Below are 23,520 nucleotides of genomic sequence, written 5' to 3'. Positions count from 1 at the left end.
ACAGATGGAGAGTAAAGGTATGTGGAATGATCCACATGCGGTTATTTTATAATAATACATTTTACACTGGAATTTCACTTAAAAGTATTGACCTTCATATCTGAATTATTTTATGCAGACTATTGGGAAAGCATTCTAAGACATCCCCAGGGACGTACAGGGTCTCCAATACCCATCTTTCCTACCCAGACTGCTTTTTTTCAATCTGATTATTAAAATCACAACCTTATCAGGAGAATCAATTCTCCAGTAGATGCAAAGGAGCAAAGACTGTGCCTGACCATTCATCTTATAGGCTGCAACTTTTAGTACAGGCTAGAGCAATGTGATGCGACTACATCCCGCATTGAGCAGCAGATGGTCCAGCCACAGCCTCTCTCTTCTATATGTATCTGTGATAGGTGGTCTGGTAAAGGGTAAGACCCAAACTACTGGGCCCCCCAACAAATGTTTTGCCCAGAGCTCCACCAACCTCAACCCAACCCTGTCACTATCCTACAGAAAATGGCACGATTGCTCACTAATATCAAACATTTTACTATCAAAAACAACCCCCTTTCCAAAAAAGATATACAATACCCCATAGCTTCTAAAATCTGCAATATCAAGTGATGCATTATGTAAGTGGCTTAAAAGAGTTGTCCCAACTAGGAATAACCTGTCTATATGCCCTGCTCAGGAGTTGGGACCCCTCTATTAGTCAGATCAGAGAGACACTGGGAAAAGCGTATCCCATTCTGGCAGACCCACCATGACAATATATTACATGGCTGTGCATTCATTTGACAGGTGACATGTAAGGCTGGTTTCACATATATGAGTTTTTTATTGCCTGAACTAGACAAAACTGATTCATATATGTGTTAATTTTGTGCACCTGTCTAGTATTCACATAATTTATGTCCAGTTCAGAAAGATGTTTGACAGCAAAACTGATGCCATGGGGCATAATGCTGACCCCATAGGATACTAAGGGATCAGTTGTATCATCAATTTACCTTTATTGTTGTAGTATAGGACAAGGAAAAATACTTTAGTGCAAGACATATATAAAGGGGGTCCAATTCTTTGTTTCCCAACAGCTTGCTTTTGAAAAGGGGTTATTCAGTTGGCATAGGACAACTCATTTAATTGCATTGTGGCTTTTGATTGAGGCAGCAAAGGTTCTAGTTGCTGGTTTTTTGGGGGTGGGATTATGGTTTTGGATCAGGACTTCACCTAAACTGTAAAAACACAATTTATCTGTCACATTGTTCTCCTGGGACCTGTAGTTCTATGGGTTTCCAAGAGCACACTGACACAGGTATGGGATGATTGGAATGGTTGGGTGTGTATTGCTCCAGTCAGCCAATTCCCACCGGTTTGCTGTACATAAATACCAGTCTGTCTTGCTAGAAGCAGCTGGTTAATTATCATTCTCCTCATTCAGGGTGCGGACAGACGAGCGCATAAACGGCGCGTTTTTGCGACCAAACGTATATACGTGACCATCTGAGGCAATGGTTTCGAATGTATTCGTTCACATGGGCGATTTTACGGCGCGTAAAAACGGCAATTCGAAAAAAAACGGAACATATGCGACCGAAATACGCGCCAACGCATATTCAATCGCCGAAAAGACCGTTTGCAAAGTAGGAACAAACGAAAATACGCTTTCTAGCTCTGGTCGTGATCGGTGAAAAACGATCGCTCGGGCGATTATACGTTGCGCTCGTGCGAACGTAAATACGCCTACGCTCGTCTGCCCGCACCCTCACTTCCAGAAGCCTGATGTTTCGAATCTTGCGTGTTTTGCTTGGTGTTGCTGCATGCATGAGATTCTGGGTGTGATTCCCTCATCTGTTGGTGTGAACTGTGTCCTGTTCTGCTTGTGGGCTATTTACCATCTATAGCGAGCCAGGCCCCTAGGTTTCAGCGTGGGGCCGTCTCTATTGGAGCAATCGCCCCGCTTGCAGGCAGGACTCCCTGGGGTCTAACTTGTCTTGTTAGAATAGGGACTCACGAGACAACAAGGACCCTTGTCGTGGGCTCATGAGCTTAAGTATCTTGGCCTAAATATGAACCAATACCTTGTACATACTTTAGTCATTCCATCTGCTTATGCATGTTGGTATTCTAGGTAAATGTTTTGGTGCCTGTCTGTCATTGCTGGATGTCAGCTTTCAAGTCCCATTTACTGTTCAGTCTGCACTCTTACGTTCAGGTCGGACGTAATATTATCAACCAAAAACTAGGAAAAATTCTGTTCTGAGCCCTTATTTTGCAGCATGAACTACGAGAAGGACTCGTATGTCGACAAATAGTGTTCCCACACCGGGGAGCCATGTGGCAGAACTTGTAAACCAGTGTTAACATCTAGTTTGACATAAGCTTGGTGCAGGTATGTTGCAATAGTATTAATGCAGTAATGACATGCTTGCCCTCAAGGCTAATTTAGCCAGGGTGATTAGCTCAAAAGATGGCAGAAAATGTTAGAATGGACACTATATAAGTATAATAAGTATAATTTCCTTTTGAATTCTTGAATTAAGAAATTGTATGCATTGAATCAATTAATGATGTGGAAATATATGTGGTATATATTTTGTATACAAATGTGATTCATTCTTTTCACAACACTTTAGTGATAATTCATTGTATTATTGCTAATATATAAAACAATAAGATGCATTACAAGAACACTCCTTGTAGAGCTGATCTCCTACTACACATGTGCCACCTCCTAAAGTTGGAGGTACTGTACTAGGTTGCCCATTTATGAGGTATTACTAGCCTATCCCATGGAGAGACCACCAATAGCACATCATTGGGGGGTTCACCACTCACGTTCCCCGCTGATTAGCTGTTCACCAGGTTGTTGCAGTCAGGAACAGAGCTGATTTCTGCCTGGAGCAGACAGCTCTGTTCTCACTGCAGTGGCCCAGCTTGGTATTATAGGCCAAATTCCCAGTGAAAAAAATGGGAAATCGACTCTGTGGCCAAGTGCAACAGCCTGGTGAACAGCTGATTGTCAAGAGTCCCGAGCTGCAGACCCTTGACAATCTGCTATTGATGACCTATCTCGAGGATGGACCATCAATAGCTCATCAATAGTGGACAACCCCTTTAAGGATTTGGAGCCATTTCAGAAATTGACTGAACAGGTAAAAATGTATCCACAAAAAAAGAATCTAAGTAAACTTAATAAAAATGTCATTTTAGAGTAAGTACTATCCTTTATAAAAGCCTTCTGATGTGGTATGGATGTTTTTTTTACTGTAGAGAATATTCCTCCAGCCTTAAAAATGTGATCCCACTTCCATCAAATCAGATCACACCACCAATATAAATGTTGTCGGCTGCAAGGGAAACATAGAAAAAAACTGCAGCCAGGTAATTCATTTATTCTATGTGTTTGCACAGTTTTCAACTCCAGAGACCCCTAAATGTGCCTCATTGCGTTTCACTGTACTGTAAATCTAGGATAGAGAAAACAGGTAAGACTATATAAATATCAACTTACCAATCTCTGTACCTTTTCCTAACGTGAACGTTAAACCGTAGCCTTTTAATGCGTCATCTGCATCAGTTTCTATGACAACATAGGCAGCGGAGTAATCAGGGTCTGTGTGCTGTATTACAGGGAGATAGAGAGGTGCACAGAGTCGTAGAATTAGAATTACTTTAACTGACAAGTGAATGGCATTTGGTTTCAGTTTTTATTTTGTTTTTGCAGTAAAGTTAATAAAAAGTGGCACAGTGTCCAGTTTGCTGGGTGCCAAGAAAGGAGGTCAGCCACTCAGCCTTGATCAGTGGGGGTAGAGCTGCAAACTGATTTTTTTTTGCACAGAAGAGCCTAAAATCCTTGCTAGAATGTTTTTTTTTAAGGAACTGGACATATTGAGAAAAGTAGGGTCAAAGTAGTTTCCTGCGACTTGATGCCTGAGGGGGGCCAAATCAACTTCTGTTACATAAGAAGGCACAAGTATTATAAATGGCAAATGGTATGCAGGGGGCTTGTTTTAGCTTTTGTGTTGTGGCAGGAGCTTTAAGTTACACTTCTGGTTGAAGCCAAGTATGTCAAGAATGCAGCGCTGTATGATGTAGATTTACTACATTGTAAAAATAACGGGCAGTGAGCCATGGGTGGCTTTACACTGGACAACTGTTGGGTCCATAGGCGTCTGACAGTCGTCTCAATGACTATCGATCCTGTGCTCTTACACAGGAGCAATATTCGCTCAGTGAATGGAGGTGGAGCGTACCATAGATCTCTTCCAGCATTCACTGTGAACAGGCAGTCGTTCAAAGATGATTAAACTGCCTGTTTACGCTGAGCGAAAACTCACTCATTATTCGCTTCATTTCAGTGAGCTGAAACAAAACGACTAGCGTCTCGCTCGGTGCCCTTCTTGGGTTCTGTGTTTACACAGTACAACAATCACTGAAATTCACTAGTATAAGCCCTTCTTTTGGCCAATAGTTGTCCCATGTAAAGCCACCCATAGAAAGACAACCATAATAGGAGTCTTCTATATTGTATGACATTTAATGATAGTTCATTAGTTGAAATGTACGTCAGCAGGGAATGAGAATACTACAGTTACTTACTGAAGCTGTCTTTACAGATCTACCGGACAGCTAGCTGGTAGGCAATGCTATAAACTCTGATTTCGGAAGTGAGACATTATAAGGTTGGTTTCACATCTGCACTTGGGGTTCCACTTTCTTGCTCCATCTAGAGAGCAAAAAAGGGGAATCCCCACAGCCAAACGGAACTGAACAGGGCTGGACAGAACTCATTGACTATAATGGGATCCATCAGCTTTCCGCCCAGCTGCCTGGCTTTTGGACAGAAGAAAAAAAGCTGAATCATCACTTTTTTTCCAGTATTTTGAGCCGGATCTGTGACTGAACCTCCAGCCGGAGATTCCGATGCTGATGTGAAACCAGGCTTAGTTTAGTAGATATAGTCCAGTGTCCTACAATTTATGATTACTTTGATTCACTAAATAGAGGGCAACATGCAGAAGCCAGCTACTCAAATCACTACCCTCAGCAAGAAGCTGATATTTGGAGACAGAGAACTACCAAAAATATTCACGCAGCTGTTTCAAAAAAAAAAAATGAAAGTCACATGTAACCACAATTATCTGAAATCTATGGAAGTTTCTTTGTACATCCAGTGTTGGACTATATGCTTTAAGATTAGCACAAAATCTATATAGCTTAAAGTGTAATCACCACTGGGACCCCAAACGCTCCCGAGATGCAGTGATGAGAAGAGGTGGACATGGGACCCCCATTCTTGGAATTGGTAGGGGTCTCAGTGATGAACCCCCTCTGATTAGATTTTTATCACCTATCCTATGGATCATCATTTTACCTTATGCTTGTCTAGGTTTCACGTATTCTAAATTTTATGTATTTATGTGTTTTATTTTTCTTTTACACCATTGTATTATATTTGTCCATAAACCTTTATTTTGAATATTACTGTGACCAAATGCCTCCGACTGTTTGTTGCTGTGATAAATTTTATTATTTTTTACCCCTTGCTTTGCATTCTTCTGTCCGATCATGCAGTGTAAAATGGTTAGTAGTAGCCTAACCTGACCAGCAGTGCTGCACCTGACCAGGCCGCTGGGAACTGGAGGCTGGGGAGTGCTGACAGCAGGAAGCCTTCGGAGGAGGTAAGGGGGAACGCCGCATAGTATGAAATCAGCAGCAGATACGTGGCTGATTTCCAGTCAAAATCTGCAGCAATGGTACAGATTTTGACTGTGTTTTTAGATACAGAATTTGCTGCGGAAATTTCCGCTGCAGACATTCTGCATAATTTCTGCCATGTGTAAACATACCCTAAGTCAGCTTGAGGTATGCTGCCACGTGCAGAGTGGCCTCAGTAGTAATAGTGTCCCTTATAACAGCCCCAGCACTAATACCGTGTTTCCCCGAAAATAAGGCACCCCTGAAAATAAGGCACCCCCTGAAATTTGCAGAAGTCCCAAATATAAGGCACCACCCGATAGTAAGGCATAGTAAAGTGTGCAGGCAAGTCAAGAGGCCTGTCCCCTGCTGCCATCCCCGTTGTCTCCTACCTCCAGATGTATAGGTAGGTTTGCAGACAGTCTGCTGTTATCCTGTCCCTGCTGTGCTGTACAAGTGTGCTGTTATGAGCTCCCCTTGCTGGCTGGAAGAGTCCATACTGTACGTTCTGTTCCTGCTGTACATGTCTGCTGTGATGAGCTCCCCCTGGTGGCCAGAAGCTTCAATACCATCCCTGCTTACAAGTGGTACAGGAACTTCTGTCTGCAGACAGGTACGTTACTTTACAGCCCTTATTTTTTTATGGCTCTGTGTGTGAGTCAGGCACCCTGTGTGATTCTTAAGGCTGGGTTCTCACAGAGCGTATTTCCAGCGGAAATCTTGCAGTTTGGCCACAGTGATAAACAGCGAGATTTCCACCGGGAAAGCGCTGCTTCAAAACCCACGGCACTCAGCCGCTTGTTTTGAAGCGACCTGGCTACACGCTTTTCCGTTTCTGTGGCCGGTGAATCCGCACCACAACACCGGCTTCTCCCAGCTTTGCCGTGACAGATTTGCTGTCCCATGTGGACGAGATTTCTGAGAAATTTCGTCCACAAAGCTGGCCAATTGAGGGATTAGCGGCCACAGACGGATTTGCCGTGGCGAAATAAGACACCCCCTGAAAATAAGACATAGCACATATTTGGGAGCAAAAATTAATATAAGATGCGTCTTATTTTCGGGGAAACAGGGTAGTGACCCTCACAGTAGCCCCAGACAGTAATAAGTGACCCCCCATAGTAGCCCCAGCAATAATAGTGCCCCCACAGTACTCCAGTAGTATTGGCACACCCCTATACCAGCCCCAGCACTAACAGTAACCCCCACAGTAGCCCCAATATTATTAGCGCTCCCCTATACCCAGCAATAATAGTGACCCCCCCCGATAGTAGCCCCAGCCAGCAATAATAGTGCCCCTTCCCCCTCCCACCATAGCCCCAATAGTATTGGTGCCCCCCTATACCAGCCCCAGAAATAATAGTGAGCCCCCACTGTAGCCCCAGTAGTATTAGCACCCACCTATACCAGCCCCAGCAATAATAGTGACCCCCACAGTATCCCAGAAATATGAAAGGAAAAACAGAATCTCAGCGCCTCACATATAATAAAAATAAACAAATATAATAAATGGTGAGTGTCCACTCACCTGGTGCACAGCGGACCCCTCTGCACAAAGGAGCCACCGGCACTCAGTTTCCACGATAGCTTCTCAAAAAGGAACCTGGTCCCCAATCCTAAATCCTAGGAGAGACATCCCGGGGTAGAAAGCCCTCACAAGGGCCTCAAATATCCAAAATGGCAAACAAGAAAAAAGAACCCCCGCGCTCCGGAACCAGGACCACAGTCTATATTAATATTCCACTTTATTAATGCGACGCATTTCAACGGACACAGCCGTCTTTTTCAAGATGTCTTTTTTCTTTTTTTTTCTTGTTTGCCATTTTAGTATCCCAGAAATAATATTGACCCCCCCCCCAACAGAAGCCCCATAGTATTAGTGACCCCCCCACCAGAATCCCCATAGTATTAGCACTCCCCCCTGACTCATATACTTACCTCTTCCTGGTCTTCACAGCGCTGATGCTCGGAAGTGTGTGCGCCCGCAGCAACACCTCCTCCCCTCCTCCCCTCTTGAGAAACCAAAGACGAGAGGTGAGGGGAGGAAGGGACTAAGATCCCTGATGCACACACTGCCGTCAGTGCGTGCATCCGGCCGCGGCGCTTGAGAGTGATTACCAGATGGGGAGCTGCGGCACCCCGGCTGGTAATCACTATAATGGTGACCCAAAAGTGGGACAAATGGCTGTCCTGCTGGGGTCCTGGCATTAGGCGGGACACAGGGTTCCAAAGCGGGACTGTCCCACCTAAATCGGGATGTGCGGTCACCTTATTCTATATGCTAGTAGGGGTTGGATACTTCATCATATCTGCTCATGACTTTCAGTGGAGAGTTGCGCCAAGATACCAACTTTTGTCTTTCAGTATATCTAGTCTGCCCACCATTGGTGGGTTTATCTGCCTGGCAGGACCTCCACCACCTACTTTCTATAACCCTCTTCAAGGCTGTTTGAGTCCTGTTATATACCTGCCTCTGACATTCCTTTGGGTGTGTTCCACCGCCTTCCTTTCTCCCCATTCTGGTACAACTCCTTTAATTTGCAATGTGGCATTCTATGGTGTGATCTTTTCGTATGTAGACTTACGAATATAACAAGGGGCACCTAGAAGAAAGTAGGTTGCTCTATCAGTACAGAAGACTTTTCCTACTGTAAGAAAGGCAGACTATGGGAGCTTTGCCTTGTTGCGATCTCTTACAGTAATTTAGAAGAGGTATAGATACTTTACTACGAGGACATATTGCAGAGCCCCCATATTTGTTTGCCCTCACACACTACTTTATTTCCCATGCTGTATCTGCAGTTTCAGGTTGAACATATGTGTAGATGAGATTTGCATTTCTTTTCACAAACTTTTTACAAGTTGTAGAATTTAAGTTTATCGTTGTTTTCATGAAGTTCAGACACAGATGGCAAGTTCAAAGTACAGATTGTTAAGCTTACCATGGCATCAGAGCCGTGATGACCCAGTGAGGTTGGGAAGCGGACATCTTTAACTGCAAGGCTTGTAATCTTTCCTTTCACCATATTATATGTTTTATACTTTGCAAAAAGTACGAAAAATATCAGTGCAGCCTGGCTCTAGCACTTCCTCATATGTAGATTACACGGGGGATATATTCACGCCCCGTCAGCTGACTGCCTCACGTTTTGCTGACTTGGGATTCTAGACACAGCAGCGGTTTAACCCTCACAATGCTGCATGTTCTTATTCCAGAATGCTGGAATATGCATTTGCTTATTATGTATATTAAAAGTGACATAGGGTATGTTTATGTGGGGCGGATATGTTGCGTAACTCCACAACATAGTACAGTATTAGCGAATTGGATGGGATTTGCAGAAATCTGATGCACGTAGTATGGAAACAATCTGTAACATAAATTGTCCTGTGGTGCAGATTTTAAATCTACCACTACATTTGCTATATTATTACCAGTGGTCCCTCAACATGCAATATTAATTGGCTCCAGGGCGACCTAATGATTGGTTCCAAAAGCCCCCCCCCCAAAAAAAATGTCAACCAAACGTAATACAAAATGAAGATTAAAGAAAAGTAAGCAGATAAATACGATAACTAATACGGATAAAGCAAGTCCTTACTTATAAGGCCAGCTTCACACAAGTGTATTTGAATTGCGTATAACGTGCACGATGTATATGCATATCACACGCAGTACGTCGCGGCAATTCAAATACATTGATTTTCTCTTTTACACTCACACTGGCAGTTTTTTCATTGCGTATATAATATGCAAGTAAAAAAGAATGCAGTATATTCTATTTTACTGCGTATTACATGCGATAGAGTCCCATTGTTCTCTATAGGTGCGTACAAAAAGTCTGTACATAAGCAGTTACATTGCGTATGTGTGGTGTTTACACGCAACGCCGCAAAGTGACAGAGCGGGAAGTTAAAAAAAAACCCAAAAATGAAACCAGGAAGCCTGTACATGACAACGTGCGTGAGATATGCTGTCATGCGAAGGCAAAAATCGCTGCCGTATGTGGCGATCTGCAGGTCCACCCTGTGGTAAAGCAATGCGTTATATACGCAGCGTTTAACCACACGCTCATGTGAGTTGGCCCTAAGGCCGCTTTTACACAGCTGAGAAAATTGCGTGAGAATTGGGCATAGTGAGATGGGGCCGGCAAAAACAGGCAATGCAATGCAACGCCAGGTTTCCCATTGAAAACTATGGAAACACTTGCCGATCCTCCATCGCTACTTTTGGCACAAAAACACCTCGCGTTCACAGGGACAGCTCACATTCCCAAACGTAATTTTGGGCTGAGTTACACGGTCCAATATCATGCTTGCCTATGTGACATTAACCTAAAAGTCAGAAGGAGCTGCTGGGAAGCTGTATATTACTTTAAAAGCAGAGGAGAAGAGCTTCAAGGTCTTGTATGGAACACAAAATGTACCGGAGAATAAAGTGGAACCTGGAGCACCCGGTGTCCAGAAGAGCAGCTCCTCCTCATGCAGGAAGAAGTAGAGAACATGCAGTACTGCACTGAGCTGTGGAGAGGCGCTATTAGACAGCCAATAATTTTAAGCATGCATTTTAAGGTGCTTTCAGACAAAATAATTATTGCTCAAATCATTTAAACGAACGAAAGTGAATCGTTCGGGCTACACGCGAGCCAACAAGAGTTGATAGCTTATCGCTTGTCCTTCATTTTAAGCAAGCATAAGAACCATCGTTGGCTCCTTCACTTATCCTTCAGTTTAAGCAGCAATCGTTCAGTCTTTCACATTTGTTTAAACAGTGAATGTGAAAGACTGAATGATACTGAATGATTCCTGTTTGAGCGAGCCAATGATGTGTCTACCTGTCTCAACAGACTGAACGAGAATCGGCTCGTCTAAAGCAGCCTTACTTATACAGCTGTTTCATCAGTGAAATGCCCAGCAAAGTGCAGATCCGGGCTGTCTGTGTTATTAACAAACAAACAATGCCCAACACTCGTCCCCGCACATACTAACTCCCGTGCACCTGCACAGGAGCTAGGATCGCTGGCTCACAGCGGCACAGCAGCAGAGGATTTTTCTCCTCTCACTCCCCCGCCCCTCTCCATTGACATAATATAGTGGCCTTTCAATACTGAACGGCTGCTATTTACACTGAACGATCAGTGATCAGCTCATTGTCTACCATTTATGCAGCATAAACGATGGACGATGAGCTGAACGCTGATCGTTCAGTGTAAATAGCGGCTGTTCAGTACTGAACGGCTGCTATGTTATGTCAATGGAGAGGGGCAGGGCAGCCTCCCTGCCCCCCTGCTGGCCGCTCTGTGAGCGAGCCAGCACTACCAGCTCCCATTCGTCCCATGTAAACCCACCTTAACATGTTGAACAAGGTTACTAGGAGAAAATTTAAGGCAGCTAACTAGAGCAAACTCAACAATGTGGAAGGACACCGTGTGCATTATACAAAGGGCCTCTGGTATCCACACAAGTTAAATATATAGTAGAAAAGTCCCTAATGTGTCATGTCTGAATAAAATAATGTAACCTTAAATAAAAAATAGCTAATTAATTATCTTTTAAAACATAAACCAACAAATGATTAACAGAAAATATGCAACAGAAGTACAAATAAGTAACAAAAAGTACGACAGGACTAAAAATAAAAGTCCATGGTCAGGGGAATGAGAGTCCAGGGCCGTGGTGTAGCTGGACTGACTCATGGTGCAAATAGATTTTATTGAGTTTTAATAAGAGAAAGAAATGTGCACATCAGGTAATGTTGGAAAAGGAAAACAATAAAGCGCAGGCGAAGCTGAAGGCATGAACATCAGAAGGGATGATTCAGAAAATACACAGGGAGACTGAGTTATGAAATCCGAACAGAGCCTGCTACGGCAAAGTCCTGAGATTATAATGTGACAGTCAAGAATTGGCAGCTGATGAGAAGCGAAAGCCCACTGAACATAGAAAACATTTAAAACAGACAGGCAGAAGACGAATAACAAGGACGAGATAGAGATACATTAGGGATGGTATACGGGGGAGGAGGAGGAATTACAGCTGACAAAGATTAGAAAGGACATATTGTATGCTAGCATGAGTGGATGGGAGAGTTGGGGTCTGGGAACATGCATTAGCCCAGAGAGCAAAGTTTGGGGAGTTTCAGAAGTTAAAACAGGAGACCAAGAGGTGGGAGAATTGGCAGGATTGACCTTGTTCCAAAGCTATGAAGTCTTCTATACGATAATGTGGTGAAGTGTATCTAACCACATGAAAAGGGAAGGTGACAGCGAAGACCTCCAAAGTCAAGGGATGACCAGTCGCGCTGCCGTTATGAAATGTCTGAGTTAGGGCTTGTTCACATCTCCATGAGATATTTCTGTTTGAATTCAATTTGGATGATGGAAATGAGCGTTTCTGGGTTTTTTTCCCTATTGATTTCAGTGCATTTTCAAAATAATAGAATGCTTTCCATTTGATTCCATCCCGTTATGGTTCCTTTTTTAGCGTAGACTGCATTGTATGTTCTGTTAGAAAAATGGAACTATAACAGAATCAAACAGAAAGCATTCTGTTGTTTTTGAAAAACAATTAAAATGGGGGAAAAAAATCAGAAACGCTTATTTCCGTTTGAGTTCCATTTTTCTGCTCCACAAATGGAACAGCCAGATGGAATGCTAATGGAAATACCTGAGGCAGATGTTAACGACCCTAAACCCTTCTTAGCCAAGGGAGCAGGACCAAGAAATAGAGACAGGAGAGCTGTTTCTGCACAATTCTGGGAGGACGAGGAGCATTAAACATCATATACATCTTATACACAGGTGAATGGAGACCAGCCACTTGTTTGTGCGTCATATGGGGGATAAAATGTGAGAGCCAAACAGACACTCAACAAATTACCAAGTCTATCGCACTGCCAGTAGGAATACACAGATGGTAAACATGATTAATATATGTTGTTATATGACCGCTAGCCTGCTGCAAATGGTTGGATATAACTCGCTAGTCCGGAAGGTGTCTGTAGTGGTTGACCAGTTGACCCCTTCTCATCTTCCTAGTGCTCTAATTAGTAGGCATTGCAGGTATTACCTGAGAGTAAACACATAGGTGTATACAAGATGTGATCTTTTCAATGATTCTATACTATATGTATGATACAAAGTTATTTCTAAATAGTGTAAGACCCCATTTACACTAACAGATGATCGCTCAAAAGTCGCTCAAAGGACAATTTAAGTGACAGTTTTGAGTAATTATCTTTGCATAGTCTATAGAGCGCAATGAGACACAGAATGGGACACAGCCGCTATCACTCGGCAAACAATACAGCTGTTCTGCATAAGCAAACAGTTGTATTGTTCTCCGCGATTACAACCAGCGTCCCGCTGTGAACTACCAACGGGACATGGGCTATAAGAATCTTATCAGTGCTGCTGACTGTGATAACAGCCTGCACCACTGGAAGGAGTTCATCGCTTAATTCAAGAAAACTAGAACTGAAGGATGAAAGACTCGTGCATGAAAACGGCATGCTGGCCGTGCATTTAGACCCAATGATTCTCGCTCAAAAGGTGGCTTTGAGTAATATTTGAGCGAGAATCATTGAGTCTAAAGGGCTTATCTTGTAGTAAAAGTTTTACATTAGCCTGGTATTATGTATATTGTGTATCTCGTAATGAAATGCAATCCAGATCTGTTTCTGAAACAAAAAGTAAATTAATTCAACACTTAAGGCCTTTTTTGGCATACTATGTAATATTCATGCCAGGTTTTTATGCTGCATACTAGATGTTACATGGCCGAAATGCGGCACAAGTTGCTCTTCATCTTCTCTTTGTCAACCAAATGAAATTATTAAATAGATTCATTCAGATGTACAGTGTGATTAATGAAGTGTAACTTTAAATTTGTAATAATTAAAGGGGTTGTCCAGGGTTGGAAAAACATAAGTGCTTTAAAAACACAAGTGCTTTCTTCCAAAGACAGCGCCACCCTTGTCCATGGGTTGTGTCTGGTATTGCAATTCAGCTCCCATTAACTTTAATGGAGGTAAGCTTTAATACCACATACAGCACTATGTGGGGCTGTGTTTGGAAAAAAGCAGACATGTTTTTCTAACCTTTGGACAACCCCTTTAAAGGGCCACTCTGGCAATATGTTTGTTAATTCATTATGTAACTATTCTTCCAGTATATATAAATCAGTTAGTATCTTCTTGCTTAGTTTCTCTTTTTCTGAAGCCCCTGGCCTCTTTCATCTCAGATGCTCATGTGCTCTAAATTCTGACCAACTCCGATTTACTTGGGGTTATGTTGTCTGAAACTTATCAATTCTTCAGTCTGTGTGACATCGTTACATGGACCTTACCACAGAAACTGTCTAGAGGGGGACACAGACACTCCTATCAAAGTTACTGATGATGATCACACTGCTTCTGTCACACAGTTATAATGAAGGAGATCACAGCTCATCCTCCTGATTGTATACTTACGGTCTAATCCTCATTTAGGTGAATATTGAACACTGATGGCAATGACAGTATTGCAGAGAGAGTACAGGCTGTAGCTGATCACATACTACTGTACTGATGGGATTGATGTGAAGGTGAAAGCAACATCAAGATGGTGCCTGATAAGCATCAGACAGAAGTCTGCACTGCATGGAAGTGACTGTAATATACAAAGGGGACGTCCAGAGTGTGACAGGCAGTCAGTAAAAGGGGCAAGGGGCAGAGATGTACAAGTATGTTTTTGCTGGAATGTCCCTTTAACATTTACATGCTGTCATGCCTCTAATAGAGACTTTATTTTGAGCTGGAGGCAGCTAACACTAAATTAACCCAATCGCTGATGGACATAGCTTCTGCTCCAACTGCTTGCTATTTACTACTAGCTGTCCCCATAATTATGTATGGAAAATAGAATACTAATTATATAATCAGAAAATTTTTAAAAAGTTTCATTAACTTGTTCTAATTACAAAACATCTAGGTGATGCATTCCTTTTAAGGTGCACAGCTTGCAGTCCATTAGCTCTCAGTTTGGGGTGGGGGGCCATACTACAGTCATCCTGGATCTCATTCATCGGAGGATACATTTATTTTAACTGCTACACTGCCTCGAAGCAAATCATTCCGCACACTGAAGGTCTCCAGAAGGATAATATTTTCTGATCATCAGTAATAATTTGACAGCCTAGAGAAGGTGGCTACATAATTAATCACTTTGTCATCTGTCACAGCAGTGATATTCACTGACTGTCATTTCAGGCTGGCTGCCAGCTGTGGTAATTGGAGGAATGTATGTGATAGGGAGTACTTCCAAACTAATAGTTACATTCTATCAGTCTGAACAGGGTTTACTGCTGGAGATATCAAAACACATTACGTGATGTTCATGTGAGTCACGGGTCTCAACTTGGCAATGAAATTAAAAGAAAGCTGTTTTGCAAAAAATGCTTCAGTAAATATACAATGTTGCATTACACGATGCTGTTATGCTCACCACTGTTTTTGTTCATCTTTATATCTAGCAACTCTTTCTGTCTCTTTTTTGTGTTGCTGAACGTTGATGGGAATTTGCTTTGTCCACTTTTGGAAAACTCCTTGTGAAATGACCTTGCTATAAGGGGTTTTCTAATACTGTAATAGCCGAGTGTACAACCAATTCTAAACAACTTTCCAGAAGTCAATAGTACAAGAAAATATAAGAAACTTTGTAATGTATTGCCTCTTTCTTGACTTGGTGTAAGGCATCATAAAAAAGGTGCTGGAGTTCTGGCTGACGATTCGGATGGATGTTTGGAATAATGGCAATAAGTGGAAACCTAAGGGAATTTTCCTCAGTCTCTAGAATACCCATTTAAAGCCATAACTAATAAAGAAGTGGCAATTTACAAATGCGAAATTCTCACCACATTTCAATTTTCATTCACATTTTTTTCTGCAGTGTGTGGAAGAGATCTCTTATAATGCCATCCACTTTGCTGCTACTGTTACATGCTGTGGACTTTCTGCTTGCAAATGTGAACAGAAAATAATAAATGTATCTACCATGTTTGAACATAATCTTGAGGGGGGGAGCAGGAAGAAGCTTTATTAGTTGAGAAAAGGGTGATTATACCTACCCGATAATCGGGTTTCCAGGAGTCTCCACGACAGCACCACCTGAGATCGCCTTCCTCCTGATAGGACAGGAACACACCGAGAGGTTAAAATCTCCCCCCCCCCCCCCCCCCGTCCCCCCTTCCTCAGTGTATTTTAACGAAACTGCCAGGGTAGGAGCTAATTTAAATTTCTTTACCTATCTGGTATATGTAAAATTTTATTTTTTTTATTTTATTTTATTCTATTATATATATTTTTTTTGGGGGGGGGGGGGGAATGTACGGGTGCTGTCGTGGAGACTCCTGGAAACCAGATTATCAGGTAGGTATAATCACCCTTTTCCCAGGTCGTCTCCACGACAGCACCACCTGAGACGTACCAACTAAAGGTATTTTTTAGGGTGGGATTGCCGCCGAGAGGACTTTACGCCCGAAGGTTATGTCCCCATCAAGTTGCACTTTTACCCTATAATGTCTGACAAAAGTGTGTGGCTTCTTCCACACTGCTGCCTTGCATATTTGTTCAACGGAAGCCGAGCTATGCTCGGCCCATGAAGTCGCTACTGCCCTCGTGGAGTGGGCTTTAAGAGCCGCCGGGGCCTCTTTCCCCAGGGTCCTATATGATTCACTAATGGCCAGGCGGATCCACCGGGCTATAGAGCTTTTAGCTGCTTTTTTCCCCTTGTTAGGGCCTGAGAATTGGAGGAACAGGTTGTCGTCCTACCTCCATGGACCTGTGGCCTCGATATACTTCAGGACCGCTCTCCTGACGTCTGTGCCCTATGGAATGGAGACACTACTTTAGGCAAGAAGGTCGGGTCCGTTTTAAAGACTAATTTGGTGTCTGTTATTTTGAGGAGCGGGTGGCGGATGGATAGGGCATGTAGCTCGCTAAGCCGTCTGGCTGAGGAAATGGCCACTAGGAAAATTGTTTTAATTGTGAGCGTTCTTATTGAGAGCCCCTCAATTAGTTCGAAGGGTTCTGCCGACATAGCCCCCAAGACCAGGTTTAAGTTCCAGTCTGGACATATATTAGTAGGTCTAGGTCGCAACCTATCTGCCGCCATCAGGAATCTACTGATCCACCTATCTCCCGCTAGCTTAGTATCGAAAAGGGCACTAAGGGCTGCCATCTGGACCCTTAGGGTGCTCGGGGAGAGGCCCATGTCCAGTCCCTCCTGCAGGAAGTCCAGGATTAATGGGATGTCAGCACCGCTGCTCGTGGAGTCCTTTCCCTGTCTCCAAGAGATAAACCTCTTCCAGATCTTTTGGTAGATGCGGTTTGTTGTCTCTTTCCTACTTGCCAATAGCGTCCTGACTACCTTGTCTGAGAATCCTCTGCCTCTTAGTATGGATTCTTCAGTATCCAGGCTGTCAAGTGGAGTCTGCTTATATCGGGATGATTCAGAGGCCCCTGTGTTAGAAGACTCGCGTGAGCAGGAAGGGTGACAGGCTCCTGGATGCTCAGGTTCTTTAGAAGGCTGAACCAGCTCCTCCTTGGCCAAAAGGGAGCCACTAGTATCAGGGTGCATGCCTGTGACCTGAAGTGCTGCAGTACCCTTGGGATTAGTGGAATTGGGGGAAAAGCGTACACCAGTTCTCCTCCCCAATCCTGGCTCAGGGCGTCCACTGCTGCTGGCCGGTCCTCCGGTCTGAGGGAGAAGAAGTTCTCTACTTTGTGTCTGGATGCGAACAGGTCCAGTTGTGGGAGACCCCACCTGTCCGTCATGATCCGGAATGCCTCCTGGGATAGAGACCATTCCCATAGGTCTATACGCCTTCGGCTGAGGAAATCTGCCCTTTGATTCAGGGATCCCTTCAAGTGTACCGCCGATAATGAGAGGATGCAGCCTTCTGCTCAGCGAAAGATTCTCTGTGAGATGCTTTGTAGGGCTGGCGACCTCGTGCCCCCCTGATGCCGAATATGGGCGACTGCCGTGACATTGTCTGATAGCACTCTTATGTGCTGGTTTCTTACCTCGTCCCCCAGTTGCTGGAGGACCTTCCAGATCGCCTGCAGCTCTCTGTAGTTCGAGGACTGGTGTTTCATTCCTCTCGGCCATGGACCCTGTAGGAGCTTGTCTCTGATGTGCGCCCCCCATCCCCAGGAGCTTGCGTCGGTCGTGACCTGCGTGGCCGGATTCTGCGTCCAGTGGACCCCCCTTCGCAGATTCCCTGGGGAAGTCCGCCAGCGTAAGGATACCTTTACTGAGTTTCTTATCTGCATTCTTCTCTCTAGCGAGGTTTGCTTGCTGTCCCATGCCGCGAGAACTGCTGCTTGCAGAGATCTGGTGTGCGCCTGAGCCCATGCCACCCCCGGAATGCACAATGTTAGGCTTCCCAGGAGGAACATAGCCTCCCGGATTGAGCATGGCCGTCTTTGAAGGAAGGATTCTACCATCTGTCGGATCTTGTGCGCTTTTGACTCGCGGAGAAAAGAGCATTGAGCATCTGAATCTAGTGTTATGCCTAGAAACACCTTCTCCGTGCTGGGGTCTAGGCTGGACTTCTCCCAATTTATTAACCATCCTAGAAATTGTAGTAGGTTGAGCACCGTCGTCAGGTTTTCTGTTAGGAGTTCTCTGGACTCGGCTATAATTAAAATGTCGTCCAGGTAGGGGACTATGAGGATTGACCTCTGCCTTAGTTAGGCTGCGACCTCCGCCATGATTTTCGTGAAAATGCGGGGTGCCGAGGAGATTCCGAAGGGCAGGCATCTGAATTGGAGATGTCTTGTCCTCTTGCCCATCTCTATCGCGAACCTTAGGTATTTTTGTGAGTCCTTGTGGATAGGTACATGAAAATAGGCGTCCTTCAAGTCGATCGAAGCCATATAGGCTCCCTCGGGGATCAACCTCACTGCTGACGTGATTGACTTCATCCTGAACTTTCGGTATTTGACAAAGATGTTCAGGGGTTTTAGATTTATTATTATGCGTGTGCCCCCCCCCCCCTGGTTTTTCTATTAGGAAGAGTCTGGAGTAATGCCCCCAGGTCTCTTCTCTCTGTGGCACAAAGGACACTGTTTTTAGATGTTGTAGGTCCCGAACCGCCTGCTGGAGTGGGTGCAGCTGTTGCGCTGGACCTTTGGTAGTGACATATCTTCTCCTGTGGAGGGATACTAGTTCGATTCTGTATCCCTGCTGCAGGATCTCCGGGATCCATGGGCTCCTGCACACTGAGGCCCACCGATCCACAAAGCTCTGCAGCCTCGCCCCCACTGGGATGGCGTCAGGGCTTCTGCTTGGCTGGATCCCCCTGGTGAGGGTTAAAGAGGAAATTCCTCCCTCTGCCTCCCTTGGGGTAACTCCAGCGGCCCGTCTTGCCCTTGCCTCTGTATGGTTCCTGCTGCTGGGCTGGGGCCCGGAAGAAGGTCTTCCCTTTATATTGTTTCTCTTCCGGGAATCCTTTTCTTTTGTCTGATGCCTTTTCTAGGATCTTGTCCAGATCCGGACCGAAGAGGAACTGGCCGTGAAAAGGGAGCGAGCATAATTTGTTTTTTGAAGCCAGGTCGCCTGACCATGACTTCAGCCACAGAACTCTTCTGGCAGAGTTGGTTAGGGCCGCTGCGTCTGCCAAAAAATTAGTGGCCATTTTCAGTATGGGGAGGGAATCTATAATTTGTTCCCTCTGTGTTTTATTTGAGATATGCAGCTCCAACTGCTCTAGCCATACCCCCAGGGTTCTAGCGACACACGTGGCTGCGAGCCCTGGTCTGAGCGTACTGGCGGCTGCCTCCCAGGATCTTCTTAATAGGCCCTCTGCCTTCCGATCCATTGGGTCTTTCAGTTGTGTGGCGTCTTCAAAGGGCAAGGTTGTCCTTTTAGCCACCTTAGCCACTGGGACATCCACCCTAGGTATTTCTTCCCAGCTCGAGCATACCCCCTCCTCAAACGGATAGCGTCTCTTAACTCCCCTAGAGGAGAAGGATCCCGTGTCGGGTTTTTTCCACTCTTTATATATCAGTTTGGATATATTGTTGTGGACTAGGAAGGTATGTTTTCGCCTCTCCCCCAATCCCCCAAAGACCTCGTCTTGTATGGTGCGGGGTTCCTTGGGTTCTTCCATCTTTAACGTCGCTCTAACGGATTTAATAAGCTCCGTTAGGTCTTCTCTGTGGAAGAGGTATTTTTTATAGTTCTCTTCTTCTGAGGACTCCTCGAGCACCAGCTCTTCTGGTTCTGATTCTGAACTCTCTTCAGAGTCTGAGTGCTCCTCTGGGCTATACGCCTTCCTCCGGCGTTTCGCCCCTGATGCCCCCGTTGGTGGCGTTTTTGGAGTCGTCAGGGCTGACCGTACTTCCTCTCGGACAAGCTTCCTGACGTCCTCGAGGAATCCCCCCGATTCCTCCTTGACTAATTTGGCTACGCATGTTTTGCATAAAGACCTCACATGCGAAGCCGGCAGTCTTGCGCCGCATTCTGCGCATTTTTTTGCCTTGGATCTGGGAGGGGCATCCTTTTTATCCCCCTGGCAGATTAACGAGAAATTTTTTGCGTATAAGGATGCAACATTCACAAATAACACACACGAATATGCATGCCTTGTTTTGCCCCACTGGCTACTTACGGTTGCTGCGGCTGAACATTCCGCATCCTCTGGTGCTGGAGCACTCATGTCTTAACGCTGGTGCTGCAGACACTCTTGGGGCAAAAAGCCATATACTCACAGAGTGGCTTTTAGTTGTTCTGCGCTCTCTTCTCTCAGGTTCCTTTTAATTTTTTGAATTTGGCGCCTTTAATTTTTAGCCCCGCCCCCTCTGTGCTCCGGCCGAGCCCGCCGTGATGACATCATCGCGCTCAACACGTGCCGCGGCACCCCGCCCCCCTCTGTGCTCATCAAGGGGAAGCAGGAAGCTCCGCGCTCGGTCCTAAGCCGGCGTCCGAGGAGAGCTGGGGCCCCGCTTTGAACCCCCCATGGGCCGCCGCGGGAGGAACCTGGCCCGGGGGAACCACCCCATGTGGCGTCCCGGGAGTCGTTCTACAGGAAGGGAGGGCAGGCTGGACCACTGCCCTCCGATCCGCCGGTAAGAACTTCAGGGTGGCGTCTCCACCAGCCCCTCTCGGTGATCCTGCCTCCTGGCAGGACAGGAAAACACTGAGGAAGGGGGGACGGGGGTGGTGGGGGAGATTTTAACCTCTCGGTGTGTTCCTGTCCTATCAGGAGGAAGGCGATCTTAGGTGGTGCTGTCGTGGAGACGACCTGGGAATAAGGCATTTCCCTAATAAGATTATTATATAGCAATATAGTATGTAATGATGAAAAGTGACATATTTCCATCCCATTCAGCCTATTATTCCCCAATGTTGCACCAAAGGAAGGCAAAAAACCCACGAAGTAGGTCAGTTTTCCTTGTTTTAGGGGAAATAATTCCTTTCCGACTCCAATTGGACAATCAGAATAATCCCCGGATCAATAGCCCCATGAAGTAATCAGTGACTATAATATATAATATTGTAACGCTCAAGGAAGGCGTCCAGGCCCCTCTTGTAGTCTTTTATCAAATTCGCCATCACCACGTCTTTAGGCAGAGAGTTCCATAGTCTCACTGCTCACTTCTGAGGAACCCCTTTCTATGTTGATGTAGAAACTTTCTTTGCTCTAGACATAGAGGGTTCCCCCTTGTTACAGTCACAGTCCTGGGTATAAATAGATGACGGCAGAGATTTCTGTATTGTCCCCTGATATATTTATACATAGTTATTAGCTCGCCCCTCAGCCGTCTTTTTTCTAAACTAAATAATCCCAATTTTGATAACCTCTCTGGGTATTGTAGTCCGCCCATTCCATTTATTACTTTAGTTGCCCGCCTCTGTACCCACTCAAGCTCTGATATGTCCTTCTTGAGTACCGGTGCCTAAAACTGTCCACAATATTCTATGTGTGGTCTGACCAGTGACTTGTAAAGAGGAAGAACAATGTTCTCATCATGAGCCTCTAGACCTCTTTTGATGAACCCCATGATCCTATTTACCTTCGCAGCAGCTGCCTGACATTGGTTGGTTGGTTTTGCATAACCTCATTTGCCACTTTTTTGCCCGAATCCCCCAAGTTTTCCAGATCCATTTGTAACTGTATTATGTCCTCTCCTTTGTTACTTTACATAGTTTTGTATCATCTGTAAATATTGTTTTTTTTTTACTGTATAATCTGTCTTTAAGGTCATTAATACATATATTAAAAAGAATAGGGACCAGTACCGACCCTTGTGGTACTCCGCTAGTAACCGCTACCCAATCAGTCACTCTTAAAATCACAGAGGTGAGAGGGAAAACAAAAGCGTATTTCACTGGAAAAAAGCCAAAAACGCAGTACCTGATGAGGTGCAGGGCAGGCACAATCGCCGTATCCTGTTTCTCTAAAAAGTGTATGTTGACCATCATGCTTACATTTTTCATGATGCGCTTGTTCATTAGCAAATGTGATTTAGGCCTTAGTAAAGAAAAAAATATTCTCTGATATTTGATTTTATTTTTTTTCTCTTTTCTTCATGCTTTCTTGTCTTTCCCTCTGCACCACCTATTTGACCTCCTCTCGTTTGCTATATTTTTCCTACTTTTTTCTTCAATTTTAACCCTATATTTGATTGTTCCTCTCTTAAAACGATTGAGGTGATCCTCGTTGGGAGGCCGGCTGTCCTACTGGCACAGAAAACCACTTCAGCTTTTTTAAGTGATCATTCTGAGCAGCTCTATACTACATCTTTGTGTTTCCCCATGTGACAATGTCCTGTACCATTCACATGCTGTCTGTCATTATAATTGTGGCTTCGTTTCTTATTCTCCATTGTTTAAGCAAGGAATCAGAAGAATAGACTAGTGCGGTGTGTGATAAGTGATCTGTGCGAGCTCAGGACATGATCCGCCGCTGGACCATATCTTCCCGAGGAATGCACTCACTCGGCAGTTATGTTAGAATATCACGGCGTGTTCTCCGATAAACGCTTTGTGGTAAATACATTGACATTGAACTTGTTACACACTCACTTTTATTATGGAAAATCCTGAACGGAAACTTTATGGAAGCAGAAAGCATTCAGAGCTGGAAAAGATTTCTGTTTCGGTACAGGAAATCAGACATTTCAGTTTTAATCCTATGAGGAATCTCTGCAATACAGCAATGGAAAGATACTAGTATGAAAAGGAAAATATGTCACTATCTGGTATTTCCTGGATCAAAAACAGCGGCCACATGTGTGCCCACAGAATGCTGCATGCCTTAGTGAGATTTCACAGAGCCTTAGGGTCTGCAGGAGTCAAAGCGAAAACAGAGGAAATATTAGCGCTCTGTAAGCATGTTGGTAATTGAGACTAATGGAATTAAGAGATTATTACAGGTTTAAAAAAAAGTGAAAAAATACATCTTTTAATTTCTTCTAGGGATATTTTGCGACTTTTACTATTGATGAGCTATCCTCGGGAAGGGTCATCAATAGATGATTGCAAGGGTCTGCCTCTTGGGATCCCCACTGATCGTGGACCCTCCAGCCTGCTTTCACTGCAGTGAACCGGATGTCGTCATCGGCGGTCAGGACAGGAAGTATAATAGATGGCTTCATTCCCATTGAAAGCAATAGGAGTGGTGCCTATTACACTGCCCTCTTGTATTAGTACATTAGTATGTGGCCATTTTTTTTGTCTGCTTTAGCATAAGGGCGCCCACCCACTGGCGTTTTTTTTCACTGCGAAATTCGCAGGTTTTTTTTTTCTGCAGGGGGTCTATGGGACTTGTAATGTAAAAATCGCGATC

At 44.5% G+C, this 23,520-nt stretch overlaps 1 protein-coding gene across 2 annotated transcripts in view; it reads right to left on the bottom strand.

The window, feature by feature from the left end:
• Positions 1–8,784, bottom strand: part of ENOSF1 (enolase superfamily member 1) — a 49,410-nt gene extending 40,626 nt beyond the window's left edge. For both annotated transcript variants that reach the window (XM_066579613.1, XM_066579614.1), the window contains exons 1-2: positions 8,631–8,784; positions 3,503–3,611 (exon numbers count right to left, since the gene is read on the bottom strand). In XM_066579613.1, the coding sequence (XP_066435710.1) occupies positions 3,503–3,611; positions 8,631–8,714 (193 nt within the window). In that variant the 5' untranslated portion in view covers positions 8,715–8,784. The remainder of the gene's footprint in view (positions 1–3,502; positions 3,612–8,630) is intronic.
• Positions 8,785–23,520: the final 14,736 nt, after the last annotated feature.

The sequence above is a fragment of the Eleutherodactylus coqui genome, chromosome 9 (genome assembly GCF_035609145.1).
Source record: "Eleutherodactylus coqui strain aEleCoq1 chromosome 9, aEleCoq1.hap1, whole genome shotgun sequence".
Lineage (NCBI taxonomy): Eukaryota > Metazoa > Chordata > Amphibia > Anura > Eleutherodactylidae > Eleutherodactylus > Eleutherodactylus coqui.
The sequence above is the reverse complement of the archived record's forward strand: the minus strand, read 5'-3'. Positions and strand labels throughout refer to the sequence as shown.